Genomic DNA, 15,692 nt, shown 5'->3' on the forward strand with positions numbered 1-15,692 from the left:
AGAATTACACCAGTATTCCACAGCAACTGCCTTCACCCAGAGTGGCGGGTGTGGATTGATGCTGGTGCAGATGATGAGATCCTACAGAGCCCTGACCTGATCATCTTCATCTCCAGTAGTGACTTGGATGCAAACATGGAGAGGTTGGCTATTAAAGTCTGCGGGGTACTCAAAATTGAGAGGTAGTAAGATGGAGATTTAAGAATCGAGATTACCTGTTAAGTGAGTGGAACTAAACAGGGAGCGTGGAGCTCACCATTTAAGCCCATATCACACAAAAGCGGCGCGGGAGTACCCGTCTAACACAGGTCCCAACACCTGGAAGCCTTAGTCGTCGCCAGCTTAGCAGCCTTCAGCAATCGGAGAGAACCCCTAGTCGCGGCGGGACCGGGGCTGGGCTGCGGCACGCAGGCTTACGACTACTCATGGGCAAACTGGCAGGAATGTCGGGTCAGTCTTTGCGTTCTAGGGGGAAATAGGCGGCCCAGGACAGTTCGTTTGGAGACCTTCCGCTCTGTAGCTCTCAGGGGTCAGGGCTGGGACAGGCGCCTAGGCCCCAAAGCAGCAGTTAACAGCAGGAAATGCTGACCCAACCAAAGAGGACAGTAGGAGCCGTAAATTCGGGCGGCGACGTAGTGGGCGGGAGATCCACGCGCTCCACCTTCGCCCAACCCCTAGCCCCATCAGTTGAAGCAGCGTTGAGAGGCGGCTCCAGGCCAAGTGCAGTCCCCGCCCCCCACCCTCATTGGTCCGCTCAGCTCTGAGGCAAATTACTGCAAACTCCGGCCCGCCTGTACATTGGGTAGCTCTGTTCTAGTGGCAGTTCTAGTTTGTATCGCCAACCTATTCTGTGCTTCCATTGGTCTGCTTTGATTTAAGGGCGGACCCTAGCGCAGAGGCTAACCCCGCCTTGCGTTCTCATTGGCCGCCCTGACATTCACGGAAGCTTCCAACCCCGCCCCAGAACTACCCCTCACTGCCCATTGGCAGGCTCTGCAATGAGAGTCGGGTGCCGGCAACACTCGCGGGTACTGTGGCAGTTCGGGCATCTGAGCCCACTGAACAAGCGTTGGCCGCGGACATGGTGCCTGAGGACCAGGAGGAGAGTCAGCCGCTCCTGGGGCCGTCCGGCGGCAGGTGAGCGGAGGCCGAGGGCGCGGCCTCTCTCCCTGCACCTCTTCCCTGCTCCGCCCGGCGCCGCTGACGGCCCTGTCCCCGCAGCGTCCCCCGAGGCCGCCGCGTCTTCCTCGCCGCCTTCGCAGCTGCCCTGGGCCCGTTCAGCTTCGGCTTCGCGCTCGGCTACAGCTCCCCTGCCATCCCGAGCCTGCAGCGCGACGCGCCCCCGGCCCCGCGCCTCGACGACGATGCCGCCTCCTGGTTCGGGGTGAGACCCGGGTCTAGGACCCTCCCTCTCACACTCTTGGGCTGGCACTGGGACCCCTCTCCCCTGTCCAACCTGGCTCCTCTGCCTGGGGCCGCCCCCTCCCCGACCTCCAACCCGGGACCCGCAGCTCCTTCCCTGTGGGTGAGGTTGGGCCGCGGCCCCTGGCGCCCCCTCTTCATCCCGCGGTCCGCCACCTCCCAGGCCATCGTGACCCTGGGCGCCGCGGCGGGGGGCGTGCTGGGAGGCTGGCTGTTGGACCGCGCTGGGCGCAAGCTGAGCCTCCTGCTCTGCACCATGCCCTTCGTGGTCGGTTTTGCTGTCATCACTGCGGCCCAGGACGTGTGGATGCTGCTCGGGGGCCGCCTCCTCACCGGGTTGGCCTGCGGCATTGCCTCGCTAGTGGCCCCGGTGAGTGTCCACCTGCCTCTCGGCCTGAGGCCGAGGAAAAGGAGTGGGACAAACCGCTTCCCAAACCTGGGGCGTGGCTTTTCCCTGGCTGTGGCCCACACGGGCTATAAAGCCTCCTGAGTGCCAGACATCATGCCCCTTACCCTCACCACAGCCCATGGAAGGAGCCAGCTATCGTCCCATTTTACAGATGAAACTGAGCATCAGAAACGTGAAGTCCTTTCCCCAGGCAGGGTCCACAGCTAATCAGTGGTGAGGCCATTGTCGGGCTTAACTGTGCCTCCCTTGTGCTTTACACACACATGATGGCTTAAACTCTACGTGTCTTTCAGACCACAGGCAGCAGAAAAATCCTGTTCTGTCTTCTGCACCATTAAAGACATGGATTTGAGTTTGTCTAGGGGACAGTAAGGGCTGCTAAGATCCACTACTCCCCTCCCCCTGCTCACAAACTAGCCCCTCAGCTTCCCTGTCAGCCTGTCCTGACCCAGCGCTGCAAAGGCAGACTTTGGAGCTGCACACCTGGGTTCAAATCCCGGCTCTGCCACCCACCTGGGCAGGGCACCTCTCTGAGGCTCAGTTTCCTCCTTTGTAAAATGGGGATAATGGAATAATTGCCTCATATGAGGTGATTATGAGGATTTAGTGGAACTTTGCACATACTGCTTATGGAAGTACTTGGACCCTGGCAGCTGGGATCACTGGGTAACCCAAGAACTACTGCTGGCCATGGGCTTGGAGGATGAACTATCTACACCCCAACCTCGTTAAGACTGAAAACAGTGGCTCTACTTTCTGATCATCCCTTTGCTTCTCCAACTCATTTCACCTACATTTGCTGGGCAGCAGCTGGGATGTATTTCTCGATTTTGTTTTTTCCTAGGCAAAAACACACCTGTCTTAGTCATGGACCTAAGGTGTAGGGAATAACATAGAAGTGTGGGGAAGGCCCTGGTGGCCCCTGAGCCCAGAGGAGGTGCTGAAAGCCACTGGTAGAGATAAGGCTGGGAGTTCCTGATTTATTACTCCAAGGGTATCACTCAAAGTGTGGTTCATGGGCCAGCAGCCTGAATAGTTATAAGAGCAGAATCTCAGGCCCCACCCCAGACCTACTGAATCAGAACTGACATTTTACCAAGAAGATTTGTACACATTAAAGTTTGAGAAGCCCTGTTCCCTCTCCTCTCCCCTCACACACAACAGCAGCCAAGTACATAACCTTAATCCCCTTTGAACACAAGGTACAGATCACTGTTGATGGTGGGAGTGGGGAGCAGTATGGGAAGGGCACTGTTGACCTGGGACAATGTGATTGGGGGTTTGCAGGGCCTGCAGCAGCCCCAAATAGGGCTCCCCTCAGTGCTGGACAGCTGAGGCTTTTCAACTTAAGACCCTCTTAGATGCCAAGTAAACCCTCATCTTAATTGCCGGCAGGTGTATATCTCCGAAATTGCTTACCCAGCAGTCCGGGGGCTGCTCGGCTCCTGTGTGCAGCTGATGGTCGTCACAGGCATCCTCCTAGCCTACGTGGCAGGTACAGTTTTCACGTTATCTCTTTTGAGCCCTGTAAAAGGCCCAGTGGTCATTTTGCAGATATGGGAACTGAGGTTCAGAGGTCAATGGACTCCAATGTCACACACCCATTACCCAAGGTGTACAGCCTCCCTGGAATCTTGTGGTGCATGAGGTCTTGTTATTGAGTTGCAGAGAGAGCTGGAGAAGGTGATGTCCTTGTTTCCCAAGGGTAGAAGCCCAGTCGGAAGGGTGTGGCAAGGACTGACTGGTTAGGTCAGTACCTTATTGAGCATGGACAAACCAGAGGATTCCAGGTGTAGGTGGGGCACTCCAGAAATCTTCAGCACAGGAGTTTGAAAGGCCGGAGTGTGTCTTCCTAAGAAATGTCAGTGCTGGCTTCACAATGCCAGATGAGTTGGTGTGAAGAAGGCAGGTTTCCAGGGACTCCAAGGGGGCAGAACTAGGGCCGGCATGGGGTAGCTTCAGGAGGTAGCCGTGATCTCACCAGAAAGAAATGGGGTAGAAAAATGGCAGGCTTCAAATCTGACAGTCCCAGGTTTGGAGACGGCCTCTGCCATTTACTTACTATGTGACCTTGCCCAAGTCACGCTGCCCCTAGGTGCCTGTTTCCCTGTCTAAATGGCGATAACCCCACCTAACTGTTGGGGGGTTAAATTAAGTGACACACAAAAAGTGCTTTATGTAATTCTAGATAATTCTGGTTTTGTACTGTTCTTTGTACATCTTCATAATAACAAAATCCTGCCATCACTTTATTTATTGTTGAATAGATATACGTTCAAATGATTCAACACTTAAGAAGTACAAAACAAAAAACCAGTTGCTGTCAAGCTGATTTCGACTGATGGGGACCCCATGTGTGTCGGAGTAGAACTGTGCTCCATAAAGTTTTCAATGGCTGATTTTTTTGGAAGTAGATCACCAGGCCTTTCTTCTGAGGCATCTCTGGGTGGACTCGATCCACCAATCTTTTGGTTAGCAAATGAACACGTTTACCATTTGTATCACCCAGGGGCTCCCAAGAAGTACAAGTAGGGAGAGTATTCAGTGTAAAGACTCTCCCTACCTCTGTTCCACTCCTCTCTGGAGAAGCCAGAGGTGCCCAGTAATGTTCCCAAGAAGAGTATGTGACTATATGAGGAGTATGCATATTAATTCCCCTATTCCTTACCTTTATATATGTGGTGCCATATCAACAGCATGTCAATACGTAGGAAACCCGTTATCAAGTCGATTCCAACATATAGCCACCCTATAGGGAATGCTCATTTTTGGTTTGATGGTTACATAAATATTTCACTAAACGGATATAGCATAATTTACACACCCATCATCATCTCTACAACTGATAAGTTGGACCACGATGTCTCCATTTATTAACAAGTTATTAACAGTAACAATAACATTATCAGTAACAAAAATGAAGGCAGCCATGCAGAGTCAGTGAGCTCCCTGTCCTTTGAGCTGAGTCCCTGGGGTTGTGAGGTGCAGGCATTCCCTGAACGTGGTCCAGATTGGTTCTGACGTCCTGCACCCCTGCCAGGCAGCATCCTGGAGTGGCGCTGGCTGGCAGTGCTGGGCTGTGTGCCCCCTTCACTCATGCTGCTGCTCATGTGCTGCATGCCCGAGACCCCAAGGTTCCTGCTGACTCAGCACAAGCGCCAGGAAGCCATGGCCGCCCTGCAATTCTTGTGGGGCTCTGAACAGGACTGGGAAGAGCCCCCCACAAGGGATGAACACCAGGTAAGGGTCTGGGAGCTGGGGGGCATGGGTGACATATTACCGCTTTGCAGCTGGGGGAGGCAGCATAGCCTGTTTCCAAGTTTTCACACACTTGAGGGGGATAGGAACCTATCCCTCCATCCTCAGTGAGGTGGGACAGACCCTGTGTTGTCCTGTTTATGAGCAGGCAGAGGCCAGCTAGAGCCCCACTCAGCTGGGCCTAGCCTCTGGAAGTCACCAGAAAAGCTTTGAGCTTTGATTCTTACTGTCCCAGGAAGAGAGAGGTCAATTCAGAAGGAAATACAGGTGCTAAATTGAGGACCTAGATTTAATTGGGGAACTGCTGGGTGGGGGGTTGTAGGGCAAGGAGACAGTTAAGAGTCTCGATTTTGGAGTCAGACCTGGGTTTGAAACTGCAACTCTGCCACTTAACTGCTATGTGACCATTCCATCTTTAACCCTTAGTGTCTTCATCTGCAAAGTGAAAGTCATATAGCGCGTGCTGTGTAGGTGGCAGTAAGGGTTCAGTGAGAAGGGCCATGGGAGGCGTTGAGCACAGGGCCAGGCCCAAGGGAAGGACTGGATGCCCTCGAGGTCGGAGGGGTTGGGGTGCATAGAACTTTGCTGTTTGTCCCCAACAATTCAGGAAAAGACATGGACAGGTAAGGATTTCCTCACCTTACAAATAGGGAGGTGAAAGTGATGTGGGGACTCATCTGTGGACCTGAAGCCACAGGTAGAGCCTAGTCGAGAATCCATGCAGAGGCTCATTCCCCTCCGCGACCTTAAGGACAGGGGCTCAAAGCCCAGGGACGCCCATGAGAGAGGGCAGAGAAGCCACTGATGACCTGGTTTCTGTCTGAGCAGGGATTCCAGCTGGCCCAGCTGAGGCAGCCTGGGGTCTACAAGCCCTTTATCATCGGCATTTCACTGATGGCCTTCCAGCAGCTGTCAGGGATCAATGCCGTCATGTTCTATGCAGAGACCATCTTTGAGAAGGCCAAGTTCAAGGTAAAGCAGCCTCTGCCTCATCAGCATGCCATATGGGTGGGGTTTCCTCCTCAAAGCAGGGGCCTACTGCGGTCACCCTCCCAGCCTCTTTGGCTGGCCCACCTGACTGCCTTGGCCCCCGTCTTCCCTCAGAACAGCAGCCTGGCCTCAATCATCATGAGCATCATCCAAGTGCTGTTCACTGCTACAGCAGCATTGGTCATGGACAGAGCTGGACGGAGGCTGCTCCTGACCTTGTCAGGTGAGGCCTGAGGATGAGAACCCAGCCCTGTACAAATATTGGTGCCTCCATACCAGGCTCCCACCACGGGCTGGAGGGTCTTTGTGAAGGCCACCACATTACAGGATGGAGAAGGACGGTCGAGTGTCCAGCAGAGCAAGCATCATGGACTAATGAGGCTGTGATTTTAGCAGCAGCTGTGCTCACCAAGCACTTGCTCCAGACCAGCTTAGGCTAAGAGTGTTACTGCATTAATGCATTTAACCTTCACGATAAACCCACAAGAGGGGCCCTATCACAGCCCCCATTTTACAGTTGGTAAACTGAGGATCAGGAAGTGAAGTGAAGCTTTTGGTCTTTTTGAGCAAGTAACTTTACCTCCCTGAGCCTCAATTTCCCCCTTTGAGAAAAGGGGATCACAGCAGTGCCTTCCTCAGTGTGGTTATGAGGATCAGGAAATGATCTATGTGAGGCCCTGGCACACCATGCTTTGGCCCACAGAGCACTGCTATGTGCCGGCCACTGAGAAGATTATACCATTGTGGGTGGAGGTTAAAATGCTACTGCTGTTATTACTCCTGCTTCCTTGGCCTGGTCAGGGAGGGTCTGTGTCCCGGAACTTCTTAGAGTTTGCTAACGTTTGAGGTTCAAGCCAGGGCTGGTGGGGCAGGGATGGGGTGCTGCTCAGTCAGGGGTCCCGAGGCCAAAGTGCTGGAATATTGAGTTTGCAGGGCCCTGCCACCCTCACTGCACCAGGTGTGCCCTCTCAGAGGCATCCAGGCCACATGGCTATGGCCACGAGGCACCCTGGAGCTCCAGCCAAGTGCCTCACACCGGGCCTGCAGGCCATTTCCCTGCAGACAGGGTCAGGCAGGTGGACGGTGGGGAGGGGATCAGCACTCCCAGTGCACTGCCCAGCCCCACCCTCCCTCCTTCCTGCAGGTGTGATCATGGTGTTCAGCACTAGTGCCTTTGGTGCCTACTTCAAGCTGACCCAGGGTGGCCCCAACAACTCCTCACATGTGGACCTCTTCATGCCTATCTCCACACAGCCTGTTGATCCCAGTGCAGGGCTGGCCTGGCTGGCTGTGGGAAGCATGTGTTTTTTCATTGCTGGTGAGAGGGGGCCCACAGAGAGGCTGGGGGAGGGCCACTGTCCCCCACCAGCTCCCATACCCCATCACCACTGGGTTCCTGCAGCTCCCATGAGTCCAGTCTTACCCAGCCTCAGGGTTTATATCTCTGACCACATGCTAGACACTGAACTAAGCCCTTTTGTGTTCATTTCATTTAATCCCCACAACAGTCCTATGACCAGGCCCATCATTGTCCCGTATTATAGATAAAAGCCTGGTGCACAAGGAGTGAGTGACTGGTCCCAGGTCTCACAGCAGGAAGGCACAGAGCTGGTGGGACCAGACTGGAACCCAGGACCCTTGGAGACCCAAACTGCTGCCCTGTGAGCCCTCAGCCAGGGGGTCTTGGGCCAAGGCTGTGGGCTCTGCAGCCCACAAGGAGTCTAGCCTCTGTGGGTTCGAATGCCTATCTTGCTCCCTCAGGCTTCGCTCTGGGCTGGGGGCCCATTCCCTGGCTCCTTATGTCGGAGATCTTCCCCCTGCACGTTAAAGGTGTGGCCACCGGCATCTGCGTCCTCACCAACTGGCTCATGGCCTTTCTCGTGACAAAAGAATTTAGCTACCTCATGGTGAGTCCAGGCCCCAGTGGCCTTCCCCCCTGCCATCACCAAAGAACTACTTTTTAAAACAGCTCTCGTTGTAAAAGACTCAGGGTTGGTGGCTTTCCGTGCAGGCCCATGCCTGTGAGGCCTGTAGTCTCGGTTAGGGGTGAGGTGGAGACTGATGGGTCAGAGCAGACAAGGAACCCAGGCTGTAAGCACTCTCTCAAGAGTCTTCAGGCCATCATAGTGGAGGACAGTGTGGTTGGCCTGCCATTAATGGAGATTGGGCATGCAGATCAGGCGAAGTCTGTGCTGGGAAGAGCTTGGGCTTTGGAGTCAACAGGCCTGCTAAGTCCTTACTGTCTGTGTGGCCTTGGGCATGCTGCTTACCTTCTCTGAACCAGTTTCCTTGGCTGGAAATGGAGGAGGGTAACAGTACTTTCCTCCTAGGGGTGATGGGAGCATCAGTTTGGTTCAACATCTTGCTACTTTCCTGCAGACAAGACTGACACAGACATGGTCCAGGCCCCAGGGCTTCCCAGCCAATGAGGGATGGTTCTGAAGCAGATAATGAAGACATTTGTTCAGTCATTGATTGCCCCCAGGTCTCCTGGCACATACCAGGTCGACGCCCTGTTCAGGGCACCAGAGTCAGCAATGAATGAGATGGACAAGGCCCCCTTTATGACGAGGGCCAGGAAGGCAATAGACAAGTGGTGGGGAGTGAATTGCTGGGAGGCTGTATGGGGGCACCCAGATGCAGACTTGGTGAGAGGCCTGGACACAGGGCCCGGGACCCCCTCAGGCAGGGATGCCTGAAGGAGCACATCAGGAAGACCAGGCTGAGGCCTGGGAAGAGAAGGATGACAAAGTGGGGAGGAAAAGAAGCCAAGGAGGAGATGGCAAAGGACCCAACCATGACCCAGGAGTGTACAGCATCTGAAAAGGGCTTCCTGAGGTCACCAGGCCCCAGATAAAGAGAAGCTTTGGTTCTGGCACCTGGGATGTCACTGGGGATGGGCTGGGGTTGGGGGGCAGCCTCACTCCCCACTCCATGACAGTGGGCCCTGAGTGTCTCTGTATGCTCCCGGGGCCATGCTCACTCTGCCCCATCTGGACCTGCTGATAGCTCACCCATCCCCACCAGCACCATAAAAAGAGACCCCAAGGCAGAGACCCCAGAGGGTAGGTGGGACCAAAGCTGAGTATAGAGGGTGGGTCTGTGCACCCTGGAGTCAGACACAGGCTAGAGCCCATTTAATGGGTCTCTGGCCTTGGAGGCAGTCAGTTCATCACTGTGAGCCTCAGTTTCCCACAGAACATCTACACCTTGGGCATAGTTGACCCGGGCCACAAGACTGCTACCCTTGACCTTCCTCCATTGCCCTGGGCTTGGTGGAGACAGACAAGGTGCAGCCGTGGGCTGGGCAGGCTGAGTCCCGGCACTGGTTGTCCACACATGGCGGTTCCCCTCTCTCTGCAGGAGGTCCTCAGGCCTTATGGCGCCTTCTGGCTCACCTCTACCTTCTGCATCTTCAGCGTCCTCTTTGCTGTGTTCTGTGTCCCGGAAACCAAAGGGAAGACTTTGGAACAAATCACAGCCCATTTTGAGGGGCGATGACAGCTCCTTCTTGTGCATGGCTGACCTTCCTAGCTGGGCCGGCTTTGGGCATCAGAGGGGATGAAGCCACCCTAAACCCTTGCTGCCCCCAGGCCCCAGGGGAGCTGAGACCCAGAACCACAGCCCCTTGGAGCCTTGGCCTCCAGGGTCCCTCCTTCCTGTGCAGATCTCTGTAGCCCAGCGACTGGGGGTATGAGGTGCCAGCCTCTTGGTCCAGTTCCTGCTGTTTTTCTGTGGACTTGGGAGCAGGGAGCAGCTGGGAGAGTCTCTGCAGTCCGAGGTCACCCTTCCACCATCTCCTTCACAACACTGAAGCAGCAGAGAAAGAGATGGACTCGTGGTTCCTCATTTTCTGGCTGGAGATGCTTTCGGAGGCTAGGTGCTGGGCACACAGTTTTTACTCTCAGGTAGTTGGACTATCTGGAAGGAACTTTGTCAAATAAAGATTTGACTCAGAAAAGCAGGCCACAACGTTTTTGTGTGAGCCCCAGTTTGAGAAGGGTATATTCCTATCCTTTCCATGGACAAGGCCCTCCTGGGCCTTGTGGAGAACTTTCTGTGGGTTTACTTCTCACAGTCAGCCAAGCCTACCCTGAGCATGTTGAGGTCATTTCTGGCTCCTTCCTTAGACTCCAGTCCCTGGGTCATTAGTCATCTTGTTGAATTTCAAAAAAAAAAAAAAGCACCTGTCTTTTTCTGTTAACTTTAATGGAACTGGAAGTCTTTTCTAAATTATTATCCGTTGTGTTGATTGCAGGAAAATTTGAAAACAGATTTATTTAACAATTATTTTTATAGCTAGGCACTGTCCTGAGCACTTTACAAATATTAGTTTTCTTGGATATAATTATTCACAGCTGCTCCTTTCCATTGATAACCTGTTAAAAATTTGATTCTATCTCAAAAGATCTCTCCCGACATATGCTTTACCGCATCACCACACATAAGTGGGTCCATGCTGCTGCTTTAATGGTCTGCTTCATCCACTTCCCAGGTTGTACAAAACCTTACCCCTTCCCCCTACCCCCAGCATATACACTCCTTGGCATCTTAAGGCATGTAATGAGAGTGGATTGCCTGGGAATGTTTGGAAGGGAGTGGAAGTGCAGTGTGGTACTGAGAAGAGTGGTGACAAAGCAGGACTCCAGGTCTGGTTTCCAGAAGATCCTGCAGCAGCAGCTCTGATTCCAGAAAAATGTGCTCAGCAATGCACAGGGCCCTGGACTGTTTTCAATTCCAGCAAAATCCAAATTCTTTGAGGTCTTCTAGGAGCGAGGTCATGACTGTGTGAAGGAACATCGTTCCATGTAGATACTGCTATCTACATTACCATTCTTAATGCTTGCACGGTGGTCATTGATTGGGTTGGGAACCATATTGCTTTTTTTGTATCTCAATGCAGCAATGGTAGTAGTAGCAGCAAGTTTTCAAACTTCTTTTTTACCCAGACTTGTAATATATTTACGTGTGCTTATTGTAAAACATTCAACAACAAAAGTAAATACTGAAAATGTTTCCAACACTCCTTAACCCCACTCCCCAAAGTGAAGGCACTGCAATGATGTGGTGTGTATTTTGGACTTTTTTCTGTGAGGATAGTTGGTTCTGAAACCTGCTTTTTTCACACAACAGTATATCTTGAACACCTCCCCGTGTTCATGCATGCAGATTGTGCTGGTTAATTTTGTGTCAGTTAAGCTAGGCTGTGGTGCCCAGTTGTTTGGTCAAACACTAAATGTTGCTCTGAAGGTATTCTGTTGATATGATTAACGTTTGTAATCAGTTGACTCTAAATAAAGGAGATGACTCTCCATAAGCTGGCTGACCATCAATTCAATCAACTGAAGGCCATAAGAGCAAAAACTGAGGTTTCCAAGAGGAGGATTCTGCCTCAAGACTGACATAAATATCCTGCCAGAGTTTCCAGCCTTCTTGGCCTACGGATTTTGGACTTGCCAGCCCCCGCAATTGCGTGAGCCAATTCCTTAAATTTATTCTTTCTAACATTATTGTGGTGTAGTGAAGCGCTTTAACATGGCCCTTCTAGCCATGGTCTTGTGACTCCCACAAAATGATTGGGTGGGACTATGCAAATAAGGTGTTCGTGGCCCACCAAGGGGATTAGACAGCCTGCTGATAATGCAAATAAAGTGCATGGAACCGTTGTGGGGGTGGGACTATGCAAAGAAGGTGCATGGAACTCTTGTAGGGGATTGGTCAGTTTTGCTATCCGGAGGCTAAAAAGGGACCTCATTACCATCAAGAAGAAGAGCCAGGAGGAAGTGTGTCTTTTGGACCCAAGGTATCTGCACTGAGAAACTCCTAATCCCAGGATACAGAGCTGTAACACTGAAGATGGCATGAGACGGCAGCGGCATGAGACCAGCAAGCTAGGCTTGCCAACCCACCAAGCAAGAGAGCTGAGTACCTTCAGGCAGGAGGTTTTCTGGCAGAGTAGGGTGCATCCGGGCATGTATCGGCAGAGCTAAAGAGCTTTGTAACACTTCACTGAGCAGCACAGAGGCCAGGGATGAGAGGGGGCCTGCACAGCTGAGAGGGAGCATGCATGGTGGAGAGAAGGGCCTGCTTGCTTGCATGGCTAGGAGGAGTCGAGACAGCTGCCCTGCACTGAAGAAGGGGGGGATGTGCTCTCCACTTTGGGGGAGACTTACAGGCTTTGCCCGCATGCTTCCTGATGCAGATCTTGATCCTGAGTTGTAACCTGTTGATCCTGATCATGAGTTATTCCTGTTACTTCCCTAATAAACTCCATAATCGTGAGTATAGTCTGTGAGTTCTGTGTGTCCACTGCAATGAAATTATTGAACTCAGCAGAGAAGTAGAGAGTGCCATGGGAGGGACGGCTGGTGTCAGAATTGGTAAAAAAGGTTGGAAAGCAGAGGTATTTCTGACCTCCACCTCATAGGAATCAGCCTTAGGCTTATGATGGTGATTATTCTCCCTCCTCATGAAGTTAGAGGACCTCTGATGCCACACCATTTTTACAATAATAGATATAATGTATATATGATATTCTGTTCTGTGTCTCTGAAGAACCCTGATACATAGATCTACCACCAAATAAACGCTGCCAAACAAAAATTTAACTCAGGTGATCAGAATGTGAATTTTTTGTTTGAGTCCCAACTTGATAGGGTGGCTTCCAATCCCTTCCTCATTTTTTATAAGAATTTAACTTCTTTAAAAACCTTAGAAACGGTATTATAAAAGTAACATGCTTTTTTTTTTTTTTTTAAGTGAACTGGTACAGAATACGACTAATGAAAAGTAAACGTCCTCACCCCACCTTCAAGTATACGGAGGAACCACTTTTAAGAGTTTCTGATTGTAGTTTTCAAGGTGATTACCGTTTTGACCGTACATATTATACAGAAGCCATCAGTTTGTGATGGTCTGTCTTGGCCCTCCTCTGGGTAAGAGACATTAGAACTTCTGTGTCACCCTCACGCCATCTCCCTACTTCTCAGTTCTATTTTTACTTTGTCAAGATTAAGAATATCCACATTTTATGTATTTCTATATATGTATATACACACATGGAGCCCTGATGGCGCAGTGGGTAAGTGTTTGGCTGCTAACCAAAATGTCAGCAGTTCAAATCCACCAGTTGCTCCTTGGAAACCCTATCGGGCAGTTCTAATCTGTCCTATAGGGTTGCTTTGAGTCGGAATCGACTTGACAATGATGGGTATATATACACATATATACATGTATGCATACATAGGTGTGTATATGCATGTATACACATATATACATACATGTATCTGTACAGTTGTCTTTCATGCTTAGGCTGTAGGTTGTTTCCAGAAAAACAGAAACCCTGTGCTTTAGGTAAAGTCTGTTTTAGCATCCACTGTGACTAATGAGAAATGTATTACCAGTTAATTCTCTTGCAGGTGAACTGTTCTTATCCTCTGGAAGCTTTCATGGTTTTCTCTTTGGCAATCTAAAATTTCCTGAGAATGTATCTAATTATGGGTTTCTTTTCATTCATTCTGTGAATATTCGAATCTAAAGATTCTTCTGGTTACGCACTGGCTGTGCCTGAGAGGGGCCCTTCCCCCATTATCTCAGCGAGAATCTGTTCTCAGGGAGTCAGCACCAAAGAGAAGGGAGCAGGACTTTCAGAGGGCTTCAGGCACACATTAGGTGTCTAATGACTGGGGCAGCTACAGCATCTGTGCTACTCACATCCACGTTTTATAAAACACAACAGGCTTAAACTTCTTGAACCACAGTCCCTACTCAGGCTACCCACTCTCTGTCACCTTGTCTTTGTACTGGATGACTTCTTCACATGGAGCTTGAGGGCAGCACCTGCCTGGCCATCCTCTAGCCTCTGCAAATGGGGGCCGGTGAAGGACCAGAGGGAAGGCAGGGGGGATGAGTTAGCTCTCCAGGCTGCAAGGGAGGGAGATGGTTAAAGATGTGAGCTAGGTACACATCATTGTGGCTTCAAACCCCACCTTGGCCTCTTTTCTAATTCAGCGGCCAGGAGCCAGTGCTGCATAGTGGGTAAGTCAGTGTGCTTGGTTCAAATTCTGGTTGTGTTACTCACTGACTGTGTGACCTGGACAAGTGGACAAGTCACTTAACCTCCCTAACCCTCAGTTTATTCATCTGTAAAATTTGCATAATGATGCAAACTCCCTCATGGGGTTGTCCTGAGGATGAAGGGAGATAATTATGCAAAGCACTTAGAACTGAGGTTGGCACAAAAGAAGTGCTCGATCAATGTTAGCTGTTGTCGTTGGTGAGGCTGTGCAGGTGAGCATGGGAGGCAGTGGTAGGGTGGGGAGTGGCAGGCAAGGCCAGGTGTGAGGTTCGAGGGATGACTCATAAAGAAAGGGACATTTTAAATCTTTAAACATTTTTCTCCTTATATGTTACTCCTACCATGATCCTGCAGCAACTCCTCCCCATGGCACCTTCTAATCACTACCAGCACCCACTTATAGCAGATGACTTGTGGGTCCATACACTCTTTAGAGGTCCCTAAGGCAGTGATAATCGGAGCCCTGGTGGTGCAGTGGTTAAGCACTTGGCTGCTAACCAAAATGTCACCAGTTTGAACCCACCAGCCACTCCACGGGAGAAAGATCTGGCAGTCTGCCTCCATAAAGATTTACAGCCTTGGAAACCCTACGGGGCAGTTCTACTCTGTCCGACACGGTGCTATGAGTCAGAATTGACTCGATGGCGACAGGTTTTTTTAAGCCCCCTTAGGGTCTTCCCATGACAGCACAAAATACTTCAGGGTCCAAGAGCCAGTCCCAGCTAACACTTCTTTATCTGGCTCTGGAGCCCAGTACAGCACCATCAGGCCCATGAAGAGGGGCAGGATACAGCATCCAAGAGGACAGTGCAGCAGAAGCCGTGCTTTATTCTAGTCAAGGGAGAAATCTCCCCTGCCCGCTGACACCCACCACCACTCCCTCTAACCTCTCCCCCACCACTCTCCTATCCCCCCTTTCCCTCACAATAACTTCCAGGAGAATCGTCTGCAACCTAAAGGAAGACGTGCCTTAACGCCACCCAGTGGTCATGGACAAAATTGCATCTGCTGGAGAATGAAGCACCCTGTTGCCTTTCAGTGGGATTCCAATACTAAGGCAAGAAACTCTTCCCTACCGCCTTACAGCCATCATGGAATTAGCATCAGCTGGGCCTTGTGATAAGAGTTTGGCTGCTAACCAAAAGGTCAGCAGTTTGAATCCACCAGGTACTCCTTGGAAACCCTATGGGGCAGTTGTACTCTGTCCTATAGGGTCGCTATGAGTCGGAATTGACTCGATGGCAATGGGTTTGGTTTCCTTTTTTTTTGGTTTGAGCCTTGTGACCTGGGAAGGATGACACTGTCTCAGCTTTTGTCCCTGTCAGGGTAGAGTGACTGATGATTATGACTTTAAAGTTCATCCCAACTGCTCAGGCAAAGCAAGGTCAGGAAAAGGGAGTGAGGGAGGTCTGGGCTTCCCACTTGGTTTCTGGATGGTTTTGCTCTTCCTTTTCTTTTTTTGTTTTTCCCATACAAAAATTTATACATACATTGTTATGTGACCCTAATTGCTCTCCCCATACTGTGACAGCACAC

At 51.2% G+C, this 15,692-nt stretch overlaps 1 protein-coding gene across 1 annotated transcript; it reads left to right on the top strand.

Moving 5' to 3' along the window:
* The first annotated feature begins 1,081 nt into the window (after positions 1–1,081).
* Positions 1,082–9,580, top strand: SLC2A8 (solute carrier family 2 member 8). Its single transcript, XM_004375685.1, has 10 exons — positions 1,082–1,137; positions 1,222–1,384; positions 1,586–1,792; positions 3,227–3,326; positions 4,872–5,071; positions 5,918–6,061; positions 6,194–6,302; positions 7,224–7,397; positions 7,841–7,986; positions 9,443–9,580. Exons 1-10 carry the CDS (start codon positions 1,082–1,084, stop codon positions 9,578–9,580), a joined length of 1,437 nt encoding a protein of 478 aa, XP_004375742.1.
* The last annotated feature ends 6,112 nt before the right edge of the window (positions 9,581–15,692 follow it).

The sequence above is a fragment of the Trichechus manatus genome, unplaced genomic scaffold (genome assembly GCF_000243295.1).
Source record: "Trichechus manatus latirostris isolate Lorelei unplaced genomic scaffold, TriManLat1.0 scaffold00038, whole genome shotgun sequence".
In the NCBI taxonomy this organism is placed as follows: Eukaryota; Metazoa; Chordata; class Mammalia; order Sirenia; family Trichechidae; genus Trichechus; species Trichechus manatus.

Coding starts and splice junctions, on each gene's coding strand:
- SLC2A8 (XM_004375685.1), top strand. CDS start 1,082: ATGGTGCCTGAGGACCAGGAGGAGAGTCAGCCGCTCCTGGGGCCGTCC. Junction 5,072..5,917: donor CCACAAGGGATGAACACCAG/GTAAGGGTCTGG, acceptor CTGTCTGAGCAG/GGATTCCAGCTGGCCCAGCT. Junction 6,062..6,193: donor TTGAGAAGGCCAAGTTCAAG/GTAAAGCAGCCT, acceptor GTCTTCCCTCAG/AACAGCAGCCTGGCCTCAAT.